Source organism: Pantherophis guttatus, chromosome 1 (assembly GCF_059756535.1).
Source record: "Pantherophis guttatus breed Tessera chromosome 1, ASM5975653v1, whole genome shotgun sequence".
In the NCBI taxonomy this organism is placed as follows: Eukaryota; Metazoa; Chordata; class Lepidosauria; order Squamata; family Colubridae; genus Pantherophis; species Pantherophis guttatus.
In genome coordinates, this window is record NC_142063.1 from 241,954,550 (window position 1) to 241,978,866 (window position 24,317).

At 43.1% G+C, this 24,317-nt stretch overlaps 1 protein-coding gene across 2 annotated transcripts in view; it reads right to left on the reverse strand.

Annotated features, from left to right (window-relative positions):
- Nucleotides 1–24,317, reverse strand: part of SIM1 (SIM bHLH transcription factor 1) — an 88,728-nt gene that overhangs the window by 54,023 nt on the left and 10,388 nt on the right. For both annotated transcript variants that reach the window (XM_034409063.3, XM_034409061.3), the window contains exon 2: nucleotides 23,171–23,817. In XM_034409063.3, the coding sequence (XP_034264954.1) occupies nucleotides 23,171–23,345 (175 nt within the window). In that variant the 5' untranslated portion in view covers nucleotides 23,346–23,817. The remainder of the gene's footprint in view (nucleotides 1–23,170; nucleotides 23,818–24,317) is intronic.

Here is a 24,317-nt window from a genome sequence, read left to right on the forward strand (position 1 = left end):
AAATCAGAAGTGTGCATGTATGTTCTCCAGGGTTTTCCACTAGTACTTCCTAGCTTGCCAGCTACAAGATCAGAAATAAAAGTATTGGTCACTCACTCCCAGCATCTCTGCTCCTTTACAGCACCAGTCAATAGCTCAATAGCAACAACTAGTCAATGGTTGTCTTTGACATTCCTTCCTTGTTTTTTCCTAGAGTAAAGCCCCTCTGTGCCTGGGATTTGTCATTTTGACCATAAACTCGGCTCTTTCAGAAGAGTGTTACAACCTTGCTCAGAAATAGCCAAACAGAGAGGGGGGGGGGGGAAATGTGTAGAACATAAAGCTCCCCCCCACTTCATCTTATTCCTACAACCTGTTAGTCAGGAAGCTCAACAGATGCCTAATCTGCCATTGTAAGCGTCTCAGATTAGAGTGATTGAGAAACCCACCTATATCCCTTTCCTTCATTTGACTTGCAATTGCCAGGTAAGGTCAGGGTCAGTCACTAACCTCATTACTGTCACAAAATAGGAACCAGTTATAAGGAGAGCATAATTTATGCGGGCATATTTTCTTCCAGTTAAAGGGCCAGGAATTAATACTATGGTTTGAATCAGTTATGAAAAAAAGGCCACGGCAGATAAGAACCTAAGTGAATAAACCCCAAATAAGCATCTGTGCCTTAATCCATACTTTCTTCACGTAACACACTGTGTCATAAACAGAGGCTAGAATTACCCAGAACAGTAGGTTAAATTGTGGTTAGCTGCTTGGGGTTCAGGATGTTTTCACAATTTAGCAGTAACTTTTCTCTAATGTTTGAAACAGAGGTCTTCTCCAGCCCCATTTAGATATTCTATCACTTGAAAATAAGAGTTGCATGTGGGAAACTCAAGTATGTCTGATTTTAGATAGGTGTCCTGAGTTCACAAACAAGAAACGTGTAATACAGATTACTCCTACAGGTTCCATTTCTACTGGAAGACGTCTGGGGTGATTTGTAATAATGAGAAAGAAAGATGCCTTTTTTCAGGGAAAATCCAATAAAATGCAGGCATGTTATTGGTATTTCTTCTTTGTATCCAAATATCTAGGAATCAAAGTACGCAGAAGTAAGAAGTAAGTATACAGAAGTAAGACATTTCAAGAAATTACTTTTATGGATTGGAAGAAATTAGTCTCACTGACTTGTGTCCCATGTTGATCTAAAACACTGCTAAATAAACCATGATCAGCTGGTTCATCTATTATGCTAAGCCAAGCCACAATAGAAAGTTGCAGTCATAATGGATTAATATGTAGAACACCTTAAGCAAAAATCAAATATACCACATTGTGGCTTAGCTAGTCATGAGGACTAGAGCTCTAAGTCCAGGAGCATTTACCTTTCTGAAAGCCAAATACAAGGTTGCCAATCTGGTCCAGGTTTCCTCGAAAGGAAATTCTCTGGTTTAGCTCTGTCAGAGATCCAGTGTATCTGGACTACTTCGAGCTTTTGATAAAAATGACACGTTCAAAAAGCAAAAGGCAAAATAAGGAGGCATTTACATTTTCATTTAAAATGGAAATTCCTACGGTACTTAAAAGTTGTTTTGAACTCTTTCATGGAAATCAGCATATACATCTATGAAACGCAAAGAGACAAACAAATACAAGTGTCTAAATTCGAGCTTTCTCCAACCGTGGACTTAGACCAAATGCTTGTTTTGGTCTCCCTTTAGGCCCTGCTTCTGTCTCAGTTAAGCTTATTCTTTGAGATCCTTGGAAGTTGATTGAAGCCATATACAGCAGGGACATACAGAAACTATATCCAGATCTTATAACCAGATCTTTGGGTGATTCTCAGCATAACTTCAGCCACACCCTAAGTTTTCCAAAAAGAATGACAAAGCACCCGTATTTTTTGCTATGGCTGAACCCACAGAGTGATTTATACAATCTTTTCCACAAGAGTGATTTATACCATCTTTTGGCATGATGTAGTCATGGCTGTAGCACAGTATTACTAATGAAGATGGGCTTTCTTTGCCACAGCCAAAGCTGTGACACTGGTTTTCAGGCACTTCTATCTATTACAACCCGGTGGCTATAATTTTGTCTGGTCGGTCTGGTTAGTAACTGCTTCTTTGAATTCTTATAAAGCCTGTCTCATATGTACCTTCTATAAGCCACTTTTTCAATTGTCTCCAATTATTTTTAAGCATTAATGCCCTGTCCAATGATTCTTGCCTTCGCATTACATGTTCAAAATATTTTAGCTTTAGCTTTAGTATTTTGCTTCCAAGGAACAGTCTGGTTTGATTTCACTCTGTACCGAACAATTTGTTCTTTTTGCGGTTCACGACATTCTCAACTATTTTCTCCAGCGCTGGAATCCAAAACCATAAATTTTTCTTAATTCCATCTTTATGATTCTCCAGCTTTCACTATTGTAAACATTATGATTGGGAAGTCCTTGGTCTTGACAATATGTACCTTTGTTGTCACAGTGATGTCTCTGCCCTTCAAAATATTGTCTAAAATGAGCATAGTGTTTCTCTGTCCCTGTCAAATTTTGAGCATAGGAAGATAAATATTTAGACAATATTTTGAAGGGTTAGGGTTACATCACAGTGACAACAAAGGGGTATATTGTCAAGACCATGATCTTCCCAATCATAATGTTTACAATGTCAATTTATTCTCAGAGAACCCGTTTGGTCTAGTGACTAAGGCTGGAAACCAGGGGACTGTGAGTTCTAGTTCCACCTTAAGCACGAAAGCCAGTCTCTATGCCATGATAGAGGGTGTCAAACTCAAGACCCGAGGGCCGGATCCGGCCCACAGGGTGCTTAAATCTGGCCCATGGGGCTGCCCTGGAAACAGAAAGGACTGGCCCGTGGTGCCTCTGCCAGCGAAAATGGAGCTCAGGAAGGCTGTGTGCGGCCCTCTTGGGCTCTGTTTTCAGCTGCAACAGCCTCCTGCAGCCCTCTGCCAGCAAAAACAAGCTCCATTTTCACTGGCAGAGGACTGCAGGATGTCAAACTGGCCATGCCCACCATGGCCATGCCCACTCCCCCCCCCCCAAGGTCATACACAACCTGATGCAGCCCTCAATGAAATTGAGTTTGATACCCCTGATCAACAATAACAAATAAGTGGACCCTGTATTATGGGGAAAAATACTGGGAAGAAAAACAAATCAATTAGTTCTCTGACTATACTGATTAGCACTACCTGCTGAATTTTTTTTTTTTAATATTGAAGAGTGAACCAGCTATGATAGCAGAAATATTCACAAGTAACATGAATATTTCATATTACTACAGGGCTACAGGATTATCATAATTTGATGCCCTATTAATGACTTTATAGCATTTTCTAACATTTCCCAGTCATTGTTGTGGCAGTGTAAACTTGTCTTCATTACAATGATGGTAGACAATGCTGTAAGTCACTAGTAGGGATCCTGTCCCTACTATGGGCAGAGTTTTAGTATCCTCTTTAATACGCTTTTATTCTATTTAGGAGGCAGAACAAACATATGCCATTATCATTTCTCTTGATTCTGCCTCAATAACACAGCCAGTGTATAGGAGTCCCAAAAATTTAATATAGGGCCGATCTGTAGCTGAGTTTCTTTTCCTGCTAGAATTCCCACTCCCATATGTCAGATAGGAAAACCAACCATCAATTACCCTCCAGTGGGTGGGATGGGGCAATGGGAATTTGCGAATTAGAGACCACTGTCTTCCCCCAGTAGCTCCTGTACTGTGAATGTTTAACTGTAATTTGGAAAACAAAATAAATAAATTCCCCGTGCCATCTTGCAAGTTGTCCAGTTGTTGGTCTTTGTAATTACTGCTTCAAAGCAGTTCTTGGAGGATGGGATTTAGAGAGATCTATTGGTTTCACTATTGATTTTGTGATTGATGCCATATCATTCCAGGCAGCAGAGACCAAAGTGGCAAAGGAGAACAATGACCAGTGACCATATATGCTGCAATTAGACATGGCCTGTAGGAATTGGATAGCTCTTAGTCCCTGACTGTGTCATCAAGATGATCACTGCTGAAGCACCAGAAAGGCTACAAACAGTTAAGTCTTCACATCAGAGAAATTGGAAATCAACACAACATCAGATTAGATAAATGCAAAGTTAGACTGCCTCAGCTATGGTTTGAAGTTGACACAAAGCCTCATTGGTGCAGTATGCTAATGAACAAAAACTTTGAATCATCACACCAAAGACTGAGTGATGTTGTAAATCACTGATGTAAAATAGTCAGACTATGGGATGAGTTCACGTATCATACTAAACCATGGCTTGCTTTAGTCATAGTCTGCCAAATAAGCAAAGACACACATAATGCTAATCTCTAAACTGTGATTTGCAAACCTAAATAAATGGGCATGCACAACAGCCCAAGCCAAAAGCAAACAAACTACATTATGATGTGATTTATGAACACCCTTTTCTTTTGTGAAGAGGAATGCGGTGGCTCAGTAGCTAAGACGCTGAGCTTGTCAATCGAAAGGTCAGCAGTTCAGTGGTTTGAATCCCTAGTGCCACGTAACGGGGTGAGCTCCCGTTACTTGTCCCAGCTTCTGCCAACCTAGCAGTTCGAAAGCTCGTAAAAAATGAAAATAGAAAAATAGGGACCACCTTTGGTGGAAGGCAACAGCGTTCTATGCACCTTTGGCGTTTAGTCATGCTGGCCACATGACCACAGAGACGTCTTCAGACAGCGCTGCTCTTCGGCTTTGAAACGAAGATGAGCACCGCCCCCTAGAATCAAGAACAACTAGCACATATGTGTGAGGGGAACCTTTATCTTTACCTTTTTCTTTTGTAGCTTGACTTCAAATCCAGATGGACATATACCTGGGCTATAATTACCCAGTGCACTAAGGAATGGTTTTCTTAAATGGTTTATTGACTAAACCACCCTTAGCTGGGTTCAGAGAACATGCTAAACTGTAAACAGGAAATCCACATTAAGGCCTAGTGTGTTTGAAAATAATCGCACCCTGATATTTTAGCAGGATGTGGATGATCCAGGGACTTCTATTCTACACTGCCCTGGAAACTTTTGTCAGTTGTTGATTAATCCAAAGACAGAAATGCTCCCAAGATTGGAATTGAGTGGGCTTTCTCCTTAGGCCCCTGAAAAAGGAGAAATTGACCCCTACCTGCATAGGTTAATGAATAGCCACCTGCATTTACAGGTTGAATAGCCATCTACATTTACAGGTTAACTTTGGGGCAGAAATTAACTCTGTCACTTGTATTCTTGCAATTGGACTGTTTTTTTTCCTACTACAGATGCCATTTTCCTTCCTACCTAATCAGGTCAAGTTAATATTTTCCAAATTGACTACATATGAGCAAAACCTTGGCTATTACCCCTCTCTTGGCTAAGAGAGAGATGGGAGTTGTAGTCCAGTATTTCTGGGAGACTAAATTGAAGAAAGCTCTGGTGAATGAATGCTTTCATGTTCACAAGTGACATGTCACGAAGTCAAATAATAAGAAATAACCCCATTGCTTTCTCAGTCATTTATTTCCCAAACTAATGAAAATCTGGACAGGAATTTTGCCAGAAATGCACCAATCATCTCTTTTGAATTCATTGTCTGGAAAATATTTTTATTATTTTTAAATTCAGTAGTTCAGTCTGGCCTGAGTGAGTCTCATCTTGCTGTACAAATAATTAGCTGCACTGTTTTTAAGGTTACTTTCTCAAAGGAAGCCAAATATGGGCAGCTGAACTTGTTTGGTGCCCTCACCTATTATACTTGCCTACTCAGAAGTACCATATTTTTCAGAGTATAAGACGCACCTTTCCCCCCCAAAATAGAGGGTGAAAATCTGGGTGCGTCTTATACTCCGAATGTAGCCCCACCCAGCTTCTCAAACGGAGGTTTCAGAGGCTGAAAAAAGCATCAGAAACGAAGCTTCAGAAAAGAAGCCCCCAAACAGAGCTTCAGAAAAAAAAACCTTAGAAACAGAGCTTCAGATGTTTTTTTTCTGAAGGTCTGTTTCAGAGGCTTTCAGAGGCAGAAAAAAAGCAAGTCACAGAGCTCACAACCAAGGAACCTGTTGCTAAAATTCACCTCTGGGAACAGCTGATTGGGGGGTATTCTGGGAGGCAGATCCACCTGCCAATCAGCTTTTTTTCTTATTTTCCTCCCCAAAAACTAAGGTGCATCTTATACTCTGGTCTTATACTCCCAAAAATACGGTAACTCCAGTATAAGAAGATTCAGGCAAAATCAAATATGGTTAGATCACAGCTGTTGGAAAATGATCAGCCAGACAGGAAGAAAGAATCAAGTAGAGAATTAGCTTCGAATCATTGCACAGCCACAAGAGACCCAAGACTGCCTCCCCTCTGAACCACCACCACCACCAAGCTCCATGGAACCTTATCTAACTTTTTTCAAGGGAAGGCAAGCAATCTGGGGAGATTCCTGTACTATAGGCAGAATAAAATAAAACAAATAAGTTTGAACTTTACACGTGTGGACTATTTGGTTGTGCCTAACAGCAACTTTGTTTTATTTGGAAACAAGGTAGTGGACATTTACTCTGAAGTAAATTAGCACACATTGTAATTTTATCAGGAATGCTTGGAATAACTTCCATTTTTTTGAGATTTTAAAAAGTGTATAAAATTTTTCAAGTAATCTTATGCCATTTTCCTTAATTGGATTATGCACCTCAATTCAGGAGTTTTCTTCTGAGTAGGCATGCTTTACATATTACAAATGATGGTAAACAACACCATAATCTCCAAGCAAATGGAGGTGTGTGTACAAATCCATAGGATAAGATTAATTCCAATATATTTACTGAGTAGTAGTACCCTAAATGAAATAAAACTTACTGTCCTGGTAGAATTCCTTGTTCCAACATCTTCTGCTTTGTTTTCATTTTTAAAAGCTTGTTTGTCAAGGATTTTTCTTAAGGATTTTTCTTAAACTTAAATACCAATGTTTTACTTTCCTTTTTACACTTGACCTACCATAGCATTTTTGTTTTACAAATCCCATGATTGTCTTTTAAACGGAAGGAGTGGGGGTGATAAAAACTAACCCAGAAAGCTTTATCTTGTCATTCGGTGGGCCCCCAAGATGAAGAAAGGAAAAGCAAGAAAAAAAAAGAATCACTCCGGGATTTATAATCTGAAGGGGGAGGTAAAAAAAAAAAAAAGCAAAAAAAAAAAAAAGCAAACCTAAACTCTTTTAGAAAATCTCCATGCTGCGCTACATTGCATTTCTTTTTCGGGTCTTTTTTTTGGGGGGGGGGTTGTTTGTTTTGTTTTGTTGTCTTGCCTCGAGTCGTGATCTTTTTTTTTTTAATCTTTTCACGCCTCGCTTCTTTATCATATTTACATAAAGGCTGGGAGGGAGGGAAGGGAGAGAGCAGCTCCGGCGGAGGATGTATCTATTACGGATCTAAAGAGACGCCTGTGGCTGCTTTTCTTCCAAAGCCTCCAGCCTCGGATTATTTTCGCGGCCTGCCTACGGAGCCGTTGTTTCTTCCCCGAAAACGAGATTTCGATTGCGAAAACAAGACCCCGATTAGCAAGCCAAATGAGGCAGAAGAAGATCCACTCGGAGGGACCTCGCCCCATCGGCGGCCGCGTTGACAAGGCAGGCGGGGACCAGCAGCCACCCACAGTTCCTCCCACCCAGTGTTACCGGCGGCTGGCAAGAGCAGCCGAAGACCAGCGCCGGCTTCTTAGCGCGGAGAGGCCGAGCAAGGCTCGATCTTTCAAGCTCTTAGGCCGACCGTCCTGCTGGATCAAGACATTTCCACGCTATACTAACCCCGATTAGCTCCGAGCTCGGATTTAGCAGCGGGCCACGTGGTCCTGCGCGCGCAGTCCCAGGACTGAGGCCCGAGCTATGGTAGATGTGATTCCCGCCAAATAAACTGTATGGACCACCCCTCGCTTGTCTTTTCGCTTTCAAGAGCAATCGGTCTCGACCACTGCAGTCGTCCTTCTTCTCCTCGACCGCCCTGGGTTGGCCTTATATTGCCCAATTGTCCCCCCAAAGGTGCTTTTTTTTTTTTTCAGGAGGCAACTGGACTTTCTTGTTTTTCTTTGAAAATGTTTCCCTTCTCATCCAAGAAGCTTCTTCTGCTCTGACTGGATGGTGGGGAATGGAGCCAGAGCTGAAGAAGCTTCTTGGATGAGAAGTGAAACGTCTTCAGAGAAAAACAAGAAAGTCCAGTTGCCTCCAGAAAAAAAAAGCACCTTTGGGACAACCATGACCTTGGACGACTGAGAATCTCCAAAAATATCATCTTTCCCGCTCTTTCTGATTCTGGAAAACAAATGAATGGATTCCTCTAGCTATTGCTACAAGATTGTCAAAATATCTCCTTCAGTGATCATTTTGTCAAGAGGTGAAGGCAGGCGACCTGTTCAGAAGGAATTAGACATGGGTTTCTGAGCCCTTGCCAAGGTGTAACTGTACCCTCTCCTGGGGGTCACCAGCTGGTGGAATGTCCACCCACTGAACAGACATTGACCAGTTGCCAGCCTTGAAAATATGGGCCCCCCTGAGGGGTTGAGGCATTGGTTGGCCAGACAATGAAAATTGTCATCTGAACAATCCAATTTCTGGCTACAGTTCTTTTTATCAATATGCTGCAGGGAGGAATGGATCATGTGGACTCTGCTAATGAGGAAAAACTCAAAGAAATAGCTCGGTGTCTCCTGCAGGGATATTTTCAGGACATTTCACACAAGCAATTTTGCTTAACCACACAAAGCTATCAGTAGTAACATCCACAAATGAGAATTAAGATCCCCCCCCAACTGAATTTTGAGTTGTCTCAATGAAAGCTGCTAGGAAACTCTCATACTAAGTGGAAAATGGAGCAAATCTTTCCCAGAGTGATCTTAAGGTGGGTTATGAAGCAATGCTATACAATGCCATTCTCTGTGTCCATAGAAGAGATGTGGTTAATTTCTGCTACAGCTCATAATAAATACACCCTTCCTAAAATGTTATATCTTGGCTACATTGGGCTAGAACTACTACTACCAAAAGAAATAATTTGATACCACCTTTTCAGAAGCTTCACAAAAGCTTAATGACTTTTAATGACATTTTAATCTAAAAAAGTGCTACCAGAGTCCTGATTTTTTGATACAATGCCCATTAAAGGAAACTTGATTCTGAACAAGACAAAACTAAATGAAATGGGCAATTAGCATTTTTCAGGTGTTCAGGTTTTTTAAAAAGATAATTCTAATCCCACCCTCCTCAAATCAATATGGAAGATTTCATTTAAGAGGAAGATAACCTGGTAGAGAGAGAAGATAGGATTGATTTTACTCCAGTGTATGCACCCCACCCAACCCCCATGTAGTATACTAGAAAAATGCATGTATTTACCAGCAGAAGCAAAAATGTTTCCCTAATTGTAATAGGTACTTCCTACTATAAGAAAGAGTTACCATTAGTACAGAAATATGCACACTATTTATAGTTGCAGTCAGAGCACATTACAGTCAGGGAAAAAATCTTTTTCTTGTCTTTGCAAATAATTTGATGAAAAGCAAATGTGCTTGTAATATTAGAAATTGAGGGGGAAAGGTGGAGGAAGAGCAATAAAGAGAGCTCTTTAGGTTTAATTTACTATTAAATAATACTTCTTCAGACATCATTCTCTTTTGTGGCAGGACAAAAATAAAATAAGTAACTCAAAATTTACCACTATGTCAAATTCTATAAAGTAGACATATTGTCAGGGTTGACATTTGTCAACTCCAGCATATCAAGAATATAACTCTGGAACCGTAGTTGCATATTCTTAGTTATTCCTTTAGCAGTACTTCAATTAGTATATTTTTATATCTGCTCAAGAGAGGTGGTAAATTCTTTGGAGCTTATTCCCATGTAAGAAGATACAGGACTGCAGCCTTAATGGTTGCTTCAGTTGTGTTGGTTGGCCTGAAGTTCCATATTACAAATCCAAATTAAGTCCAGTTTCCCTCTTTAAAAAGGGCTTTAATCAGGTCCTAGATACATGGCCCTGGCTGACACAACACACTAAGCCCTAATGTAATTTGTTTGGTTTGGATTCAGTGTGTGATACGAGTTGAGCAGTAGAGCTGTTGTGATTTACTCAATAAATTGCAGCTGAAATGAAGATGGCTTAGTGTGACTAAATGAAATCCTCCTGGTTTCAGTAAATAGTAGGCACAGAATACTTGGAAATGGACAGTCATCTTTCCTGCAATGTATCCACTGCAAAAATGGCTGTCCCCACTTTTTAGTTTAGCTGTATGAGCTTAGCCCCTATAGATCTTTATGGTTTAGGGCAGTGTTGGTGAAGCTTTTCGTCATCAAGTGCCGAAACAGGAGTGCGCACGTGCAGGAGAGTGGTTGCTCAAGAAACCAGAAGAGCAGCTCGCTGGCACTCATATGTGCATCGGGAAGCTGAGCTGCTGGTTTCCGGCGTGTGCATGCACGCTGGTCACCTGGTCTTCTGGCGCACATGCATGCATAAAGACCAGCAGCTCAGCTTCCCAGTGCGCACATGCGGGCCAGGGAACTGCTCTTCTGGTTTCCGGTGCTCCCACGCACACAAAGACCAATTGGCTGGTGCATATGTGTGCGCTGGAACCCGGAAGAGCAATGGGCAATGGCTGGTGTTCCTGGAGAGATGGCTCTGCATGCCACTTCTGGCACGTGTGCCATAGGTTTGCCATCACTGGTTTAGGGTGTCTAAAGAAGCCAGAAAGTAAAGTTAATTAATAAAATCATGGGTAAGTAAATCACAGTGAAGCATGCCTTGAGGACACAGTTCTCCAATAAACTAACAGGGAAAATCAGTTCTGAAAGCTTAGTAGATGTCTGACTCTTTACTTGTCTCTCCTTTCACAGGAGGCCTGGTTTGAAAGGATCTAAGACTACAGTCACAATAGGAGTAGCCTCTACTAGAACTTACTTCTAGGTGAACTTGCAAAAGATGGAGCTGCCCTAGAAAGTAATCAGCCTTTTCAAGAGTTGTTCTGTACAAAAATAGAACAACTATTTGTGTCTATTAAACACAGTGTTAAAACATACAACATAAAAAAGAGGGAGGGGAACACCCAAGGACTTGCAGGGTTAACATTTAAAGGATAAGTGTCAACCCTGAAACTGGCCTGTCCAAAGCCATCTTTATTACTTGGAACCCTGACAATAAGCAGCTATGACCAAATTAATTTAAGGAGGAGTGGGCTTTGAGTCTTAGGTATTTGAGGCATTTTAGAGATCGGCTCCTTTTGCATTTCTGTAGTGCTTTTGCTATGTTCAAAGTGCTAGTGAGTCTTTCAAAAGATGTTCAGGAACAGCCAACATGGAGGAAGGCTACCTAGTGTATGCAGATGGATGAATCCCCATTCTTTTCTTCCTTCAGCTGGTGAGGGGGAGACATCCCACAGACATTAAAGTTACAGACAGCCAACCAGTTTCAACCTAGTTTGCAGTCCTAATTCAACCAGAGATTTTGCAGATCTCCCCATGATGGTATGGTATCCTGTCCCCTCTCTTGCATCTTCCTAAATTTTTACCTTCAGTTAGATTCTCCTGCATTGATTTCATCCAATTGTACTTATCTATAATCAATATTATAGATTTTTGGAGTAGTAGAATGCTATTGGTGTATCTAGTTCTTAAGAGAATTTGGTCAACATAAAATAAAACAAAAATAGATTCTAGCCACACAAAAAAATCTTTTAATCTAAATTATCATGTACAGCAGTGTTTCTCAACCCCAGAACTTCACTTCAACTTGAATTCCACACAACTTAAAAGTTGTTGAAATTGAGAAATGCTTCCATACCTCAATCTTCCCCAAGATGGTCCCCTCTCTATGTGGGGAGACTACAATTCCCAGAATTCCAAGTCATCCTGTTAATTGCTTTGAAACCCATCTGGAAAGAAGCAGTGAAGGATGGGTCATTTTTCTTTTGAGGCCAACCACAGAATTTTGCAGAGTCAAGCATATGAAATGTGAGTTTAACAGAAAACCTTAAGGCCGCAGAGAAGGCTGGGCACAACTGGAATTGCTATTCATGGTCATCAATCTATCACTTCAAGCAGAAATTATTCAACAAATATTTTCTTTGAAAACTTCCCCTTAAGCTACAGTATTTGGGTGTTTGTATCCTGGATTGGTTTTTTTTTACACCTGTTAAAGATTTTAGAAGTGATCCTGGGCAGAATTCACACAACATAATATGGTTTGATTTTGGCTGGGCATATTGTGTGAATCAAGTCAATGGTGGTTTATTCAATAATCTATAGTTACATAAGATTTGGGTTAGTGTGATGTGGGAATTCAGCCCCTTCAATGTTTAGGATTGGTTGCCAAGAAGTGATAAAGGAAACTGAAGCTTCCATTTCAGGTTCTCATGCAATCCTAACAAAATTTATCTTCCGCTAGAAGGCTTTTAGTATCAAGGATGGAGAAGAGACCTATCCTTTCTGTAAGTAGAGGAGGTTTCCTCTTAGAAAAAAGAAGACAGGACAATACCTAATTGGGCAAGCCTGATGGGGCACTTCAGTGAGAAACAAACCACCTCTATTGAATTCACTGATTATGGATATGCCTTCCTATTGTATAACTAAAGATAATATCCCATGCATTTAGCTGTAGCTAAAGGCTCCCACTTGATCTGATCTTGTGAATTCTGAAATAGTGTCTTTGCTTCTCCTGCCAATCACTCAACTACTATCACAATTTTTTGTCCAAAGAAGATGGAATTTTCACCACCATTTCTGATCTTCAACTTAAGAGAGTTATGGATGGAGGGACAGCTTCGCTCTTGGTTCCTTTCTATGTGAGTCCACTAACTTGATGGAGGCTTTTAACCAGATTGTAATGCCCACTTGTAGCTGAAGCAAAAATCTGCTACTAGTGCCTGGGACAATGAGAAGACCTTGGTCTTCTGAGAAATGAGAAGACCTTGGTCTTCTGAGAAATGAGAAGATTTTTGGTCAGCCTTGATTGCATTTTGTCAGCTGGAATGTTGTTCATAGAAGGATTCACAGGATAAACCATACCCTGTCTCCTATTCCTGATTTGCCTGGTCTTGCACAAGCAGCCAGTTCTTTGTACAGATGCCTCAGTAATGAAGATAGGCAGACTTAATATGTTCATAGGTAGGTTGGAGATATGCTAGAGTGGAAATGGCCTGATCATAGAAGCACATAGTGGGAAGAAATCTTAGAGGTTATCTAGTCTACCTCTTGCTAGATGCAGGATTCTCTGGAGCACTCATTTTGTTTGGCAGTTGATTCCCCTGGAATGGTGTAATGGAAGCCATTCACCCGAATGACTCATATATTCAGGAAGTGCTTCCTGACATTTGCCCTAGTAGTTTTAAGCCCTGTTTTCTGGCCCTGCCTTCTAGGACACTAGAAAATCCACTCACGCCTTTACGGGACAACTCTTCAACTTTCTGAAGACTGTTATCATTCATGGGATGTGTTGACATTCAAGAAGGTCTACTTCACAAAGTTGTTTGTGGCATGGCAAGTTTCCTTTCATATAGAATTCAGCACTCAGTCCCACAAATGTCTTTAAAACATGGTCCAGGTTTAGTGCCACTTCCTAAATCACATTTGGAAAGGACCTTAGAGGTCAACTAGTCTAATCTCCTGCTGAAGTCAGAATCTGCTTGTTCTCCTAAAAAGAAAGACTAGATTCTGCTTGGCCATTGAGATTCTTTTGTAAGGCATCAATGAAGATCAGAGTGGGGCTTTCAAGGGTTTAAACAAATTCACAGAGAACTAGCCTATCTTTGGCCAGTAGTCCTAAAATGGTTAAAATAACCATGGCCAAGCAGAATCCAATCTTTCTTTTTAGGAGAACAAGCAGATTCTGACTTCAGCAGGAGATTAGACTAGTTGGCCTCTAAGGTCCTTTCCAAATGTGATTTAGGAAGTGGCACTAAACCTGGACCATGTTTTAAAGACATTTGTGGGACTGAGTGCTGAACGGTTGCAGAGGAATTGGAGAGCTTTTATTGAAGAGGCTCTACAAATGCCAGGCCATTCCACAGGGTACTGCTTGTTAGTAAGCCTAAAGATTTTGGACCACCTTAGGGAAAACAGACTAAAGCACTCTGCATGTCTAAGATACTCCATCTTCCTCAGTTAAAGTTTGGAAAGACCTATTTGATACTATATGGCACTATTCATTTATCTGAATGGGTGACAAAGGAAAGGGATGGAGTTATCTCTGGCCAGGCTCTGGAGAGGCCTGCATCTTTTATCTAGTTTATTCCTCTTCAGTCAGGTGTTTTCATAGCTTCCTGAGAAAACTTAGTTGTTGGGCTGCTTCTGTGCAGTCTTTTCAGCCTGGAACCATGGAAGCTTTTCTTTAAGAAACCTGGTAGGCAATTGGAGGATTTCCACACCAGATTTATAGTGTGGTTCAGTCATTGCCTGGGCAATCTATCATTAATGCAGGCAGGGTTTATATTGCCAGGGCGAGGGCTGGGTGATGCTATAAACTGCTAACGAGGAAACCCTCCGTCTCGCTGACCTTTCCTCTTAATTCTTATTTGACCCACGAGGATTTCATTCTTCCCAGGTGAAGGGAGAGAAATTGGTGACTTGTTTTTGAACAAAGCGAATTGATTCAACTGGAAAACTCCTAAGTGTGGCTTTCCTTCCCATAAAGCCCCTAAACCCAATCCATTTCTGATGCACAGCTACAAGCATCTGGCACAAGTTCCAAAGGCTTTGCCTTCAAAGGAAGCAGACGGTCTAATTCTTCTCATTTGCCCATCCATGCCACTTCCTACTTCTTACAGGTGCCCTTGACCTCAGCCCTCTGCATATAGGACCAAACCTCAAACACTCGGTGCCACCTTTCTTTCCTTTCAGGGAAGGGGCTGTGTTGGTTTGACAGGAGCATATGAGTTCACAAGCACTCCTCTGCAGGAGTGTCTGTCTGCCTAGGATGGTCAAAAATGGCAGTTCTGCCTATGTTTTACGTGAACACTGTTGTAGCTGCCATTTTGACTTTTTTGACCAGGCTCTGTGGGCATCCCTGGTCCTTAGATACCTATCTCTGCTGAAATGTGGGCAGGAAAAAAATAGGTGGAGGAAAAGGATCTCTTTAAACCTTTGGCAAAGCAGTCAGATCTGGACTGAAACGGAAACTAATCTCCTATGCAAGGCTTATGCCATTCAATTTATCCTTTTTGGTTGTTTACTTAAATGTGTTCTTACTCTAGTTTGAAAATAGTCTTCACATCCATAAATGAACAGTGGCCTTGAAAAAGGAGGAGGGGGCATTTTAAATTAAAAAAGCAAAATCCCCACCACTTTGAAAGTGGGGGTTGCCAAACCAAATGCTCATTCCCTGTCCTGCAGTTCAGTTTCTTATTCAGTGCTCACAGCGCCTGGCTGCTGTGTTAAAGAAAATATGCCTTATTTCCCCCCAAAACAAACAACTGTAAATTATTAAAGTGATCAATTAAATCGCAAAATATTTATTACAATTCTAATTGTAAATAATTAGTTAGGCTCTCTAGTGTACATCTATAAAATAATTAATTTACTTTTACGTATCAATAATTATACAAATCATGCAGTTTGATTTTTCTGATGCAGAAATCTGATGAGCACCATAGTTTATCACGTCTAGTGAAAAGAAAAACAGAAGCAGATTGTGAAAAAGCAGCTTTCTCGAAATAAAGATTGCTGTGAGTAAAATCATGGGTTGTTATTACCGGTAGAGATCAGAATCATATTTTTCCAGGGCAATGCGTACACAGGTTTTATTGGGCTGTAAAATGCTACTCAGATTTTTCATGCAAACAGCAACAAAGGAAAAGACATTTTTCATATTTCAGACAAACATCCATCAAGGGAAAATCAGAAGCAAAAGCATATCACCATGTAGGATTTTCACAGGACCAATGATCTGCTACCTTGATCATGAATTTTATTATAATTTTAAAAACCCATTCTGGCAAAAGACAGGCTCAGTCCCTCCCTACACACACACACACACACACACACACACACACACAATTTGCCAATCAATCTGATCTCTGTTTTCCATAAATCTACTTCTGTAGCAGTTATGGGAGGGCTTTCGTTCTGCACTTCACATTTCAAGTCCAGATCAAAACTGGAATTAAACAAAGGTTAGCTTAAATGAGAAAAACGTCTGTAAGAAAATAAACACTGAAACCCGAGGCTCAACCCTTTCTCCCAGCAGCAAGAAAAACAACATTCAATCACCCACATGGGAAACGAAGCTTGCTTCCCTTTTCTTCTGTCTCTGAAAATAACGATGCCTTTAGTGGTGAAAATCTAAGCCGCTTTCATTCATTCATTAATTTCAGAAAACAATTTTAAATGGCCTACACTTAAGTGAGCAAAGAGAGATAAATAAAAAAACTTATTTGAGATTTCTGAGCAGATGTGCGGTTGAAATACGTTACCCTGGTCAGTCACTTCAGGAATCAAATTAAGCCTACTACAATTTTATTTCTTTCTTTAAAAAAAACAAAAACAAACAGTGATTAAACAGGGTGTCATCCGCCAGTTTAATTATTTATTTTCAGAGAGGACAGAACGGTTTTTGGCAAAGTTTTATTATTTCTGGACTAGCGGGGGGCATATTCGCATCAAGGGAAGGGCACCACAATTGCAAAAGCAAGTCAAACCCATAAATCCAATCACCGGGTCCCTAGACTTAAATGGGAACTCGGTGATATTCATTGAAAATCGCATGGAAAGTAGCTTCAGGAGTTGTTATTTCACCATAAATTGAGCTTTTTATTTCTTAAACAAACAAACAACAAAACTCCCAGAAGCAATCGCAAGAATAACTTCCTTCTTTATTCTCCAGTTTCTCTCAGCACTCCGGAGGAGAGTCGGGCTAGCCGACGTCCCTACGTTGTTGATACTGTTACTTCTTTTATTAGAACCTGCACCGATCTTCACTTGGAAGGGGGGGGGGAATTCTGGGCGCAGCTTTTGAGTCCCCGGACCGGATGAAAAAGGAAGCGGTTCCCTATTCCTGCCTGCCCAGGCTTTCCTTATCTCAGCAGCCCAACCGCGGACTCTTTTATTCCTCCCCTGGCAAGATTGGGTCGCCTCACACACGCTTGCCCGCTTTCTGCAGGTGTTCCCAGATTGGCATCATCTGCTCTAGGAAAGCAAAAGTTCCCTTTGGAGGAGCCAGCGGTCTCGGTTTTTGGGAGCGATTTGCTTGGGAGACGACTCCTGCCGCGGTGGAAGGCTCCTGCGGTTGCAGGTCCAGCATCGCACACACCCCCCACCCCCTTCCTCTTCCTGCTTGGATTCGAAAACCTTCCGGATCTCCAAAGGACGTTTTTTTTTTAAGAGTAACAGGGTTGGAAGGGACCTTGGAGGTCATCTAGTCCAACCGCCTGCACACGCAGGAGACCTGTACTAGGGATTCGAACCACCGACCTTTCTGATCCACAAGCTCCGTGTTTTAGCCACTGAGCCACCTAGTCAGTTTTTGTTAGCGCTCTCTGTAGTTCTCCGCAGTGGAAGCAGCAGACCGGATGCAAAATCCAAATATTTGAAGGGCGCTCCCCTCCCCCGAAAATAGCATTTTAACTCCCCCTCCTCAGTTCAGCAATGAAAATAAAGCCCCCCCCCCAATCTCTTTCTGTCTACCTCTTTCCCACGATAGCAGCCAACCCACGGCCGCTTTTTCCTTCCATCCCTCCACCTCCCATTTCCCTCGGGGTTATCACCCCAGAAGTGGAGGAGCTTTAACACAGACCACTGTGCGCACTCTACCTCACCCTTTTTCGATCTGGACTGGAGCCCTTTAAAGATGCGTTGGGCTACAGCTCCCATCGTCCCCAACTGGTGCATGAACCACCCTCCACGCACATTTGCACGAAAGCAGATTGAGGAAGCCTGTCCTCCGACTTTGGCCGGGTTACGTGGTAAACGAGGAAGAGTTGCCGCTAACTCTCCTCTCTATATCCACCCGGGGCTGTGCAAGAGAGGAGTATGCACCTTCCACACCGGTATGTGCCTTCCACGGAACCAGTTTAATATTTTTCTGCGTGGGATTGTCACGTTTTAATTTTTAGAAAGGGACAACCCAGTGGGTTCTATACATGCATACCTGCCAGTATTAAACCACGCCTTCCTAGTAAGCAAAGGGGATACAGAAATGCGGTTTCAGTGCAACCGCACTGTTGACTTGTCTTCCTTTAAAAAAAAAATTGTGAAATGACTCTAAAACACTAGCAGATAACCCTAGGGCCCTGTTCCTAGCACAATGGATGCTGCCCATTTGCAGAAAACGGATGTATCTACAGTTTGGGGGATATCAATTATATTGAGCGAACTGAATTTGTGGGAGATTGTGGCAAAATAAAAGTGGAAGTCTTAAAAGGAGCCACAGATTTCTTCCTAGTTTTTTGGAGGAGGAGGAGGAGGAGGAGGAGGAGGAGGAGGAGGAGGAGGAGGAGGAGGAGGAGGAAGAGGGGAGAAGGAAGACGACGACGAAAATGATTAGGACTAGGTGACTTTCTAATTCACGAGAACTCCTGTCCCTTCCGCTGCGGTTTACTCCTTTCAAATCTCCCCTTTCCAATGCCAACCAGCGAAGGACTCTCTGATCCCTGGGATAGTTTGGTGAGCAGGCCCCGCCCGAGTCAAGGACTGGCGAGAGAAGTGAACCCAGCTCGGCCTTTGCGGCACAGCCTGTGACATTCACCCCATCTTTCAGCCTCAGCTTTTCGCTGGGAAGGTTATCAGCCCTTCTCTTCAACCGACTCCTTCAAATCTACCTACCTCCTCGCTTTTGCACAGTCGGGGAGAGTGGGGGACCGATTTCCCTGTGACTCCAACATCGGTAAGGAATTCAAAATCAAAGGCCCTTAGGGACCCTTTTTTTCCGCCCCGCATAATATAATCAGGAGCCTTCCCCCCAAGAGGATCACGAAACGCCAACCCGTATTAGAGACTACATAAAAATCCCAATTGGGGTGGGAGTGGGGATCATGAAAGGAAAGTTATTTATGAGTAAGTGCAATCCACCGTTGTTCGCTGAGTCTAGAACATCCTCCCTCACACCCTTTCCCGACCACCAATCTTAAAGTTTCTCGTCCGTTTCAGCCCAAACCCGAGAAAACGACTTCGCCCCCCCACCCCCGCGCCCGCTTCCTTGCTGCCTTTTATAAAGTGGGGGCTTCACAAAGAGCGAAGAAGAGTGCTTGGCTTTCAAATCGTTCGGTATTTGGCAAGTGATTGAAGAACCCGAGTGAAAAGGAAAGAAGGCGACACTATCCCCAAAAGAGTGAATCTAGAACTTTTAAATCAAAATTGCCCCCGCCTCTTCTTCTTCGACAATCTGTAGCGTTGTATTGGCGCCTAACTCACCCTTCCCCCGAGATCCCCTCCTTTCTCATACAGCTGTGTGGGGATCCGGAAGGGGCTTGCTCTATCCCCTAGGTAGGTTTAAAGCGAGGGGGTTTACTTCATAGGTAAATAGGTGAGGCTCTTACAAACAAGCCGGAAGGCAGCTGCCACTCAGATCCTCCTTGGAAATAAATAGGCTTCACTGAAATCGATGGGATTTAGCACTGAGCAAATATTGGAAGGCTCAGTCTGTAAGGTGAGGATCCTACCCGCTTGCTGAAAAGCAAGGAAGCTGCCTGGGAATCAATGGGATTTAGATCCAGGTGCGTGTTTAGAATCTAATATTCAGTGTCGCTTTTTCTCCTGGCCCAATTTTGGCTCGTATCGATTCCTACACAGGCAATCAAAGCTTTTGCCCGCTGATCCAACCCGCCGCCTTTTCTTTTCTCTAGTCCTCGAAGTTTTTTTTTCCGGGTGAGTGGTTTAAATTCCCTGCCGGTCGGGCATGGCCTAGCCTGGCATCCCTGGAGGACCCCGGGTTTTAAAGAAGCCTGCCCTGAAAAGGGGGAGGCGAGTGAGGAGGAGAGGACTGCCGGACCGTTTCTGCTTAAGAACAAGATCCACAAGGTAAACGCGGGATCGAACCGCAGTCGGGCCGGAAGAAGAAGAATCGGAAGGGAGGCAGGCCGCAGGAAAGGGTGCCTAAAGAAGGTGCCACAACTACCTGGAGGGGAAACAGAAGCCACCTCCGGCGATTGCTTTCCGAGCCAAGGAGGGACTTGTTCAGGCCAGGATAGATTTCAGGGGATTCGAACGCTTTAAAAGCCGGAGCCGCTTTCTGAAAACTCGACTTGCGTACACAGCATGCCCTCTTTCTAAATACCGCCAGAAATCCGTTTATTTTTAGCCAGCCTCCTTCCCACCAAGCGCCTTCAGCATCGCAAGCGGCTCTCCGGCTGCCCCAGTATAACCGCTCCATACCCGTGCGCGTTGAGTCCAGCGGCTTGTACTTGGCCGCCGCTAATCCCCCTGAGGCTTGACCTCTCCTCCCCAGCCCGTTTCACCCCCTTCCTGCCCAGATATTCGGCGGCTTTCCAAGTCAAGAGGAGCAGAGACGGGAGAGTCCTTCTCCTCCGGCCGCTCTGATTACTCGCAGGCCACTAGCCGCACCATATGCTGCTTCTGATCGAACAAGCCCGCCAGGGAGGTGCGGGTAATTGAGCAGATCCGCCGCGAAGCACGAACTCGAGGTAGCCCGCCGAGATCGAAGCGGTGGGAAAAGCGCGGCTAATCGTCTTGGAGAAGCTGCACCGGCTCTTACCCGTTTGGCTCCCTTCCATCCGTTCCCTCGCGACAAAAATGCCAAAACCAGTCTAAACATCTGGCTGGCTGTGCGACGAACCATAATCATGATAATAATAATCGTCACAACAACGGCATCCCGCTTACGTTCACCTGAAAGGTGACCTCCAGCAAAGCTCTCCGAAGAGAAATATATTTAAAAATCAAATCTTCAATGCCTTTGCCGGCGCTTTCTTTCAAAGGTTTTTTCTCCCCGGATGGAGGGCACCTAACGCTAAAACTCCCCAGCCTGTCTTTTTTAAAATGCCGCGTTACTGGGTGGCTTTCCCAAGGCGACAGCGCAATTCGGTCACCGCTGAGTAGGTTTCGGTCTCTGGGTGGAAGCATCAGGTAGAAGAAATGCTCCATTTTCCCTAAAGCGCGCCCAAAGGTACCCGCAGATAATTTCCATTGAAAGCAAAGAGGCTTCCTTGCGAACAAATGGTTTGCTTTTATATCCCGCTGATCCCCGCGTTGTAAACCTCCGTAAATACACGAATTCTCGAAATCTTTGGCTACCCCATACAAAAAACAAAAAAAAAAAAAAACAAAAAACACCCTGTTGGAATGCAACGGGAACCTTATTTCAAAGTGAATTATTTCAAAGTAAACCTATGGCAATAATAGCCCTTTCCATTATCTTTCGCTGGTCACGATCCAGCTCAAATCAAGCGCTTGTTCCCTCCCCGCGCTCCTTTTAGTGCGGTTCTTCAAGCAAGCGGTTAGTTCTGCTGCTCTTGAAGTCAGTAGGGCTTAAAGAAATATAACCTGGCTCTCCTGCCGTGCAAACAGCTTGGCTGTCATGTTAATACACTGTATTGGACATCGTCAAATCGGGAAACAGCTAAAAAACCCCAGTCCCAAATCTAGTTACTTTGTTGTTCTGATCCCAGATGTATACATATGTTCTATGTTTACATCACAAGCTTACTTGGAAAGAAGTTCCATTTTAAAGGGTTTGTAAAAACTTCAAAGGCAATAGGATAAAGATTCAGTTTCTATTAAATTCTAACTTGACAAATTGATTGAAAATTCACTTTCATTAACAGATGTGGAAATACAAATCTCTTCCTACTGTTTTCTTACTCTGGTTCATAACATTGTTTTGTATCTATAATATTACATGTGTCCATAAATTCCACTGGGAAAAACTACAAGCCTCAATGGCCAGCCCATCTTTGCTGACTTTTTCCGATCCCTAGCTAGAATAAAATTTTAAAGTACTTACATATCCCAATACACAAAACCCTTGAAAAAATTAAATCTGCTGAGATATTTGTTAATCCTACATCAATTTTCCTGATAAATCTACATAGGATTGTCTCATTAGACTTCCAGATGTGATAAATTCTGAACGTCTTTTTTTTTTTTTTTAGTTTTACAGAACTACTCTTGGGACCTTTACTCTAGGAAACAGTAATAGTTATAGAGATAGTTAGAATTTGGGCTCTGCAAAAGAAAATTCTCTTGCTCAGATTTCACTAGAAAACCCTTAGAGTTGTATGAAAGCTCCTTAGACTTTATGCTCTACCTACCTACTTGTAAGGATTTGTTTTTTTCTTTAAAGGCTGGGAGAGGAGGAAAAAAAAGTGCCTCATATTCCAGTTTCTGGCCTCACTTTCTTCAGTGTGGAGTTTACTGACTTTTTCTCACTCAGGTTTTGATTTCCATCCTGTGCCAGGCATGACAACAGTGTTTTCCCACCCTAAAGATAAGAACATGTTCATCTGAGGGATGAAATATGACTTTCCTAGCCAAAGAGGCCTTATTCCAAGGAAGGTTTTTATTTCCCCAATCACCTGGATGCAGAACCCAGGTAAAGACTGTAATTTCTACTTGGTTTCCAAAGTATCATGGATATTCGATCCAGATGTGCCACATTCATACATATTCATATTTGAGATTTCTTTCTTATTCATCTCTTTCTTCCCTCACTTGGAGTTGTGCCGCTTTGGTCCACACAATAGAAACCAGGGCTTAGGATCTGGATCAATATTTAACTTGGTATTAATTTCTTGCCTTCCTTCTTCCCTCCTCCCCATTTTTTTCTATTGTAAATATGAGGGAGATGCCCGTTGGGGCAATCCACGTGGCTTGACCGGGCAGAGGGGTGAGTGGGATGGTTTGTTTTAGTCACTGGAAGTGGCAGCTGCGCTCACAGCTTCATTGACAAAGGTGCCTCTGGTTCCCCCAGCCAAACAGGCCCTATGTACCAAAGAGGAAAAGGTTTGGGGGGGGAGGAGGAGGGGGAGGAGGAGGAGGAGGAGGAGGAAGAAGAAGTAGCAGACAAAAGAGGAAAGTCTCTACAGAACTTCCTGCAAAATCCACACAACTTCTGCCCTAAGAACAGTCGCTCTGGAAGTTCTCTTGAGTAAACAAAAGATGCGGAAAGTTGGCCCAGCCAGGAAGAATAACCCTATTGGTTCCACTCTCCCCAAGGCATTAGGGAGATGGAAGGCTCAGGAGGGGTGCTACTTACCTTCCGGGAAGACCACCCTCATTTTTAAGTAGCTGGTAGTGAGCCGAATGATGGAGGCCTTGTCCAGTTGCGAGGTGATAGCCGAAGGCAAAGGCAGAAGCTTGGCCAGTTCGTAGAATTCGCTGTTTTCTTTCTCCCGCCTAGTTCGGGCAGCATTTTTGGATTTCTCTTTCATGGTGCTTTCTTTCCCCTTCTCTGCGACCAGGCCAGCTCCGCAGATGCATCCAAGAAGAAAGATCACTCCCAGCAAAGCATGGCCAGCTCCGCTTGGCTTGGCGTCCCTAGTCTAAGCCATTTCTCCAAAACCTCCGGCGCTGGGGTTCAAGTGGGGAGGAGGCGAGCGCAGAGCGGCCCTACCAGCTGAGGAGCAGCATTATATGAAACCCTCGATTTCAACAAAGCCGCCGAGAGAACCCACCAAGAGAGGAATCCAGAGGAAAGAGTCCCAAAGGCGTGGTTGACTCTCAGAAATTTAGCCCAGGACCCCGGCGTTTCTCTTCCTTTTCTGTTGGCCAAAGTAACTCCTCCGCCCAGGAGACCTCATAGCGCTTCTCTTTTGGGCACCCCTTCCTCTTTCTCAGGATCTCCAGGCTTCGGGGCGCAGGCCTTTGGCAATCGGCCGACCTAGGCCCCCTTCCTTCAAGCAGCTGTGAAGACAATAGCGGCGGGAGAGGGAGACAGAAAAAGTCAAAGGTTAATATTCTGACAAGGGTCCTCTTTTGATAAAATCTGCCAAGCGGGAATCCATTCGCCCATTCTTTAAGCCCACGAATACATTACGGGGACTTTGAAAGAAGTCAACATAGGATTCTGCCATAGGTGCCGCGCAAGGCTGCGAAAGGAAGACTGAGAGAGACTGTTGCTTTTAAGCAACGGCTGGAAAGGAATAAAGTCGAGGGGATTTAAAGGCCCTTGGAGGCTCCCGGACGGAAATACCGAAGGGAATTGATACGGGTCGGAAAATGAGGTCTCTTTCCACTGCGGCTTCGCATCTGGCCGATTCCAAATAACCTTCAGGGTCGCTCCAGAGTTTTGAAAAGAATGTTCACAGCAATAATTTTTGAGGAGAGCCCCCCATCCCTCTGGACTTTCTCCATGTTAAGCAGAGATGGGCTTCGTGCGATATGTAATTTATACATAAAGAAGT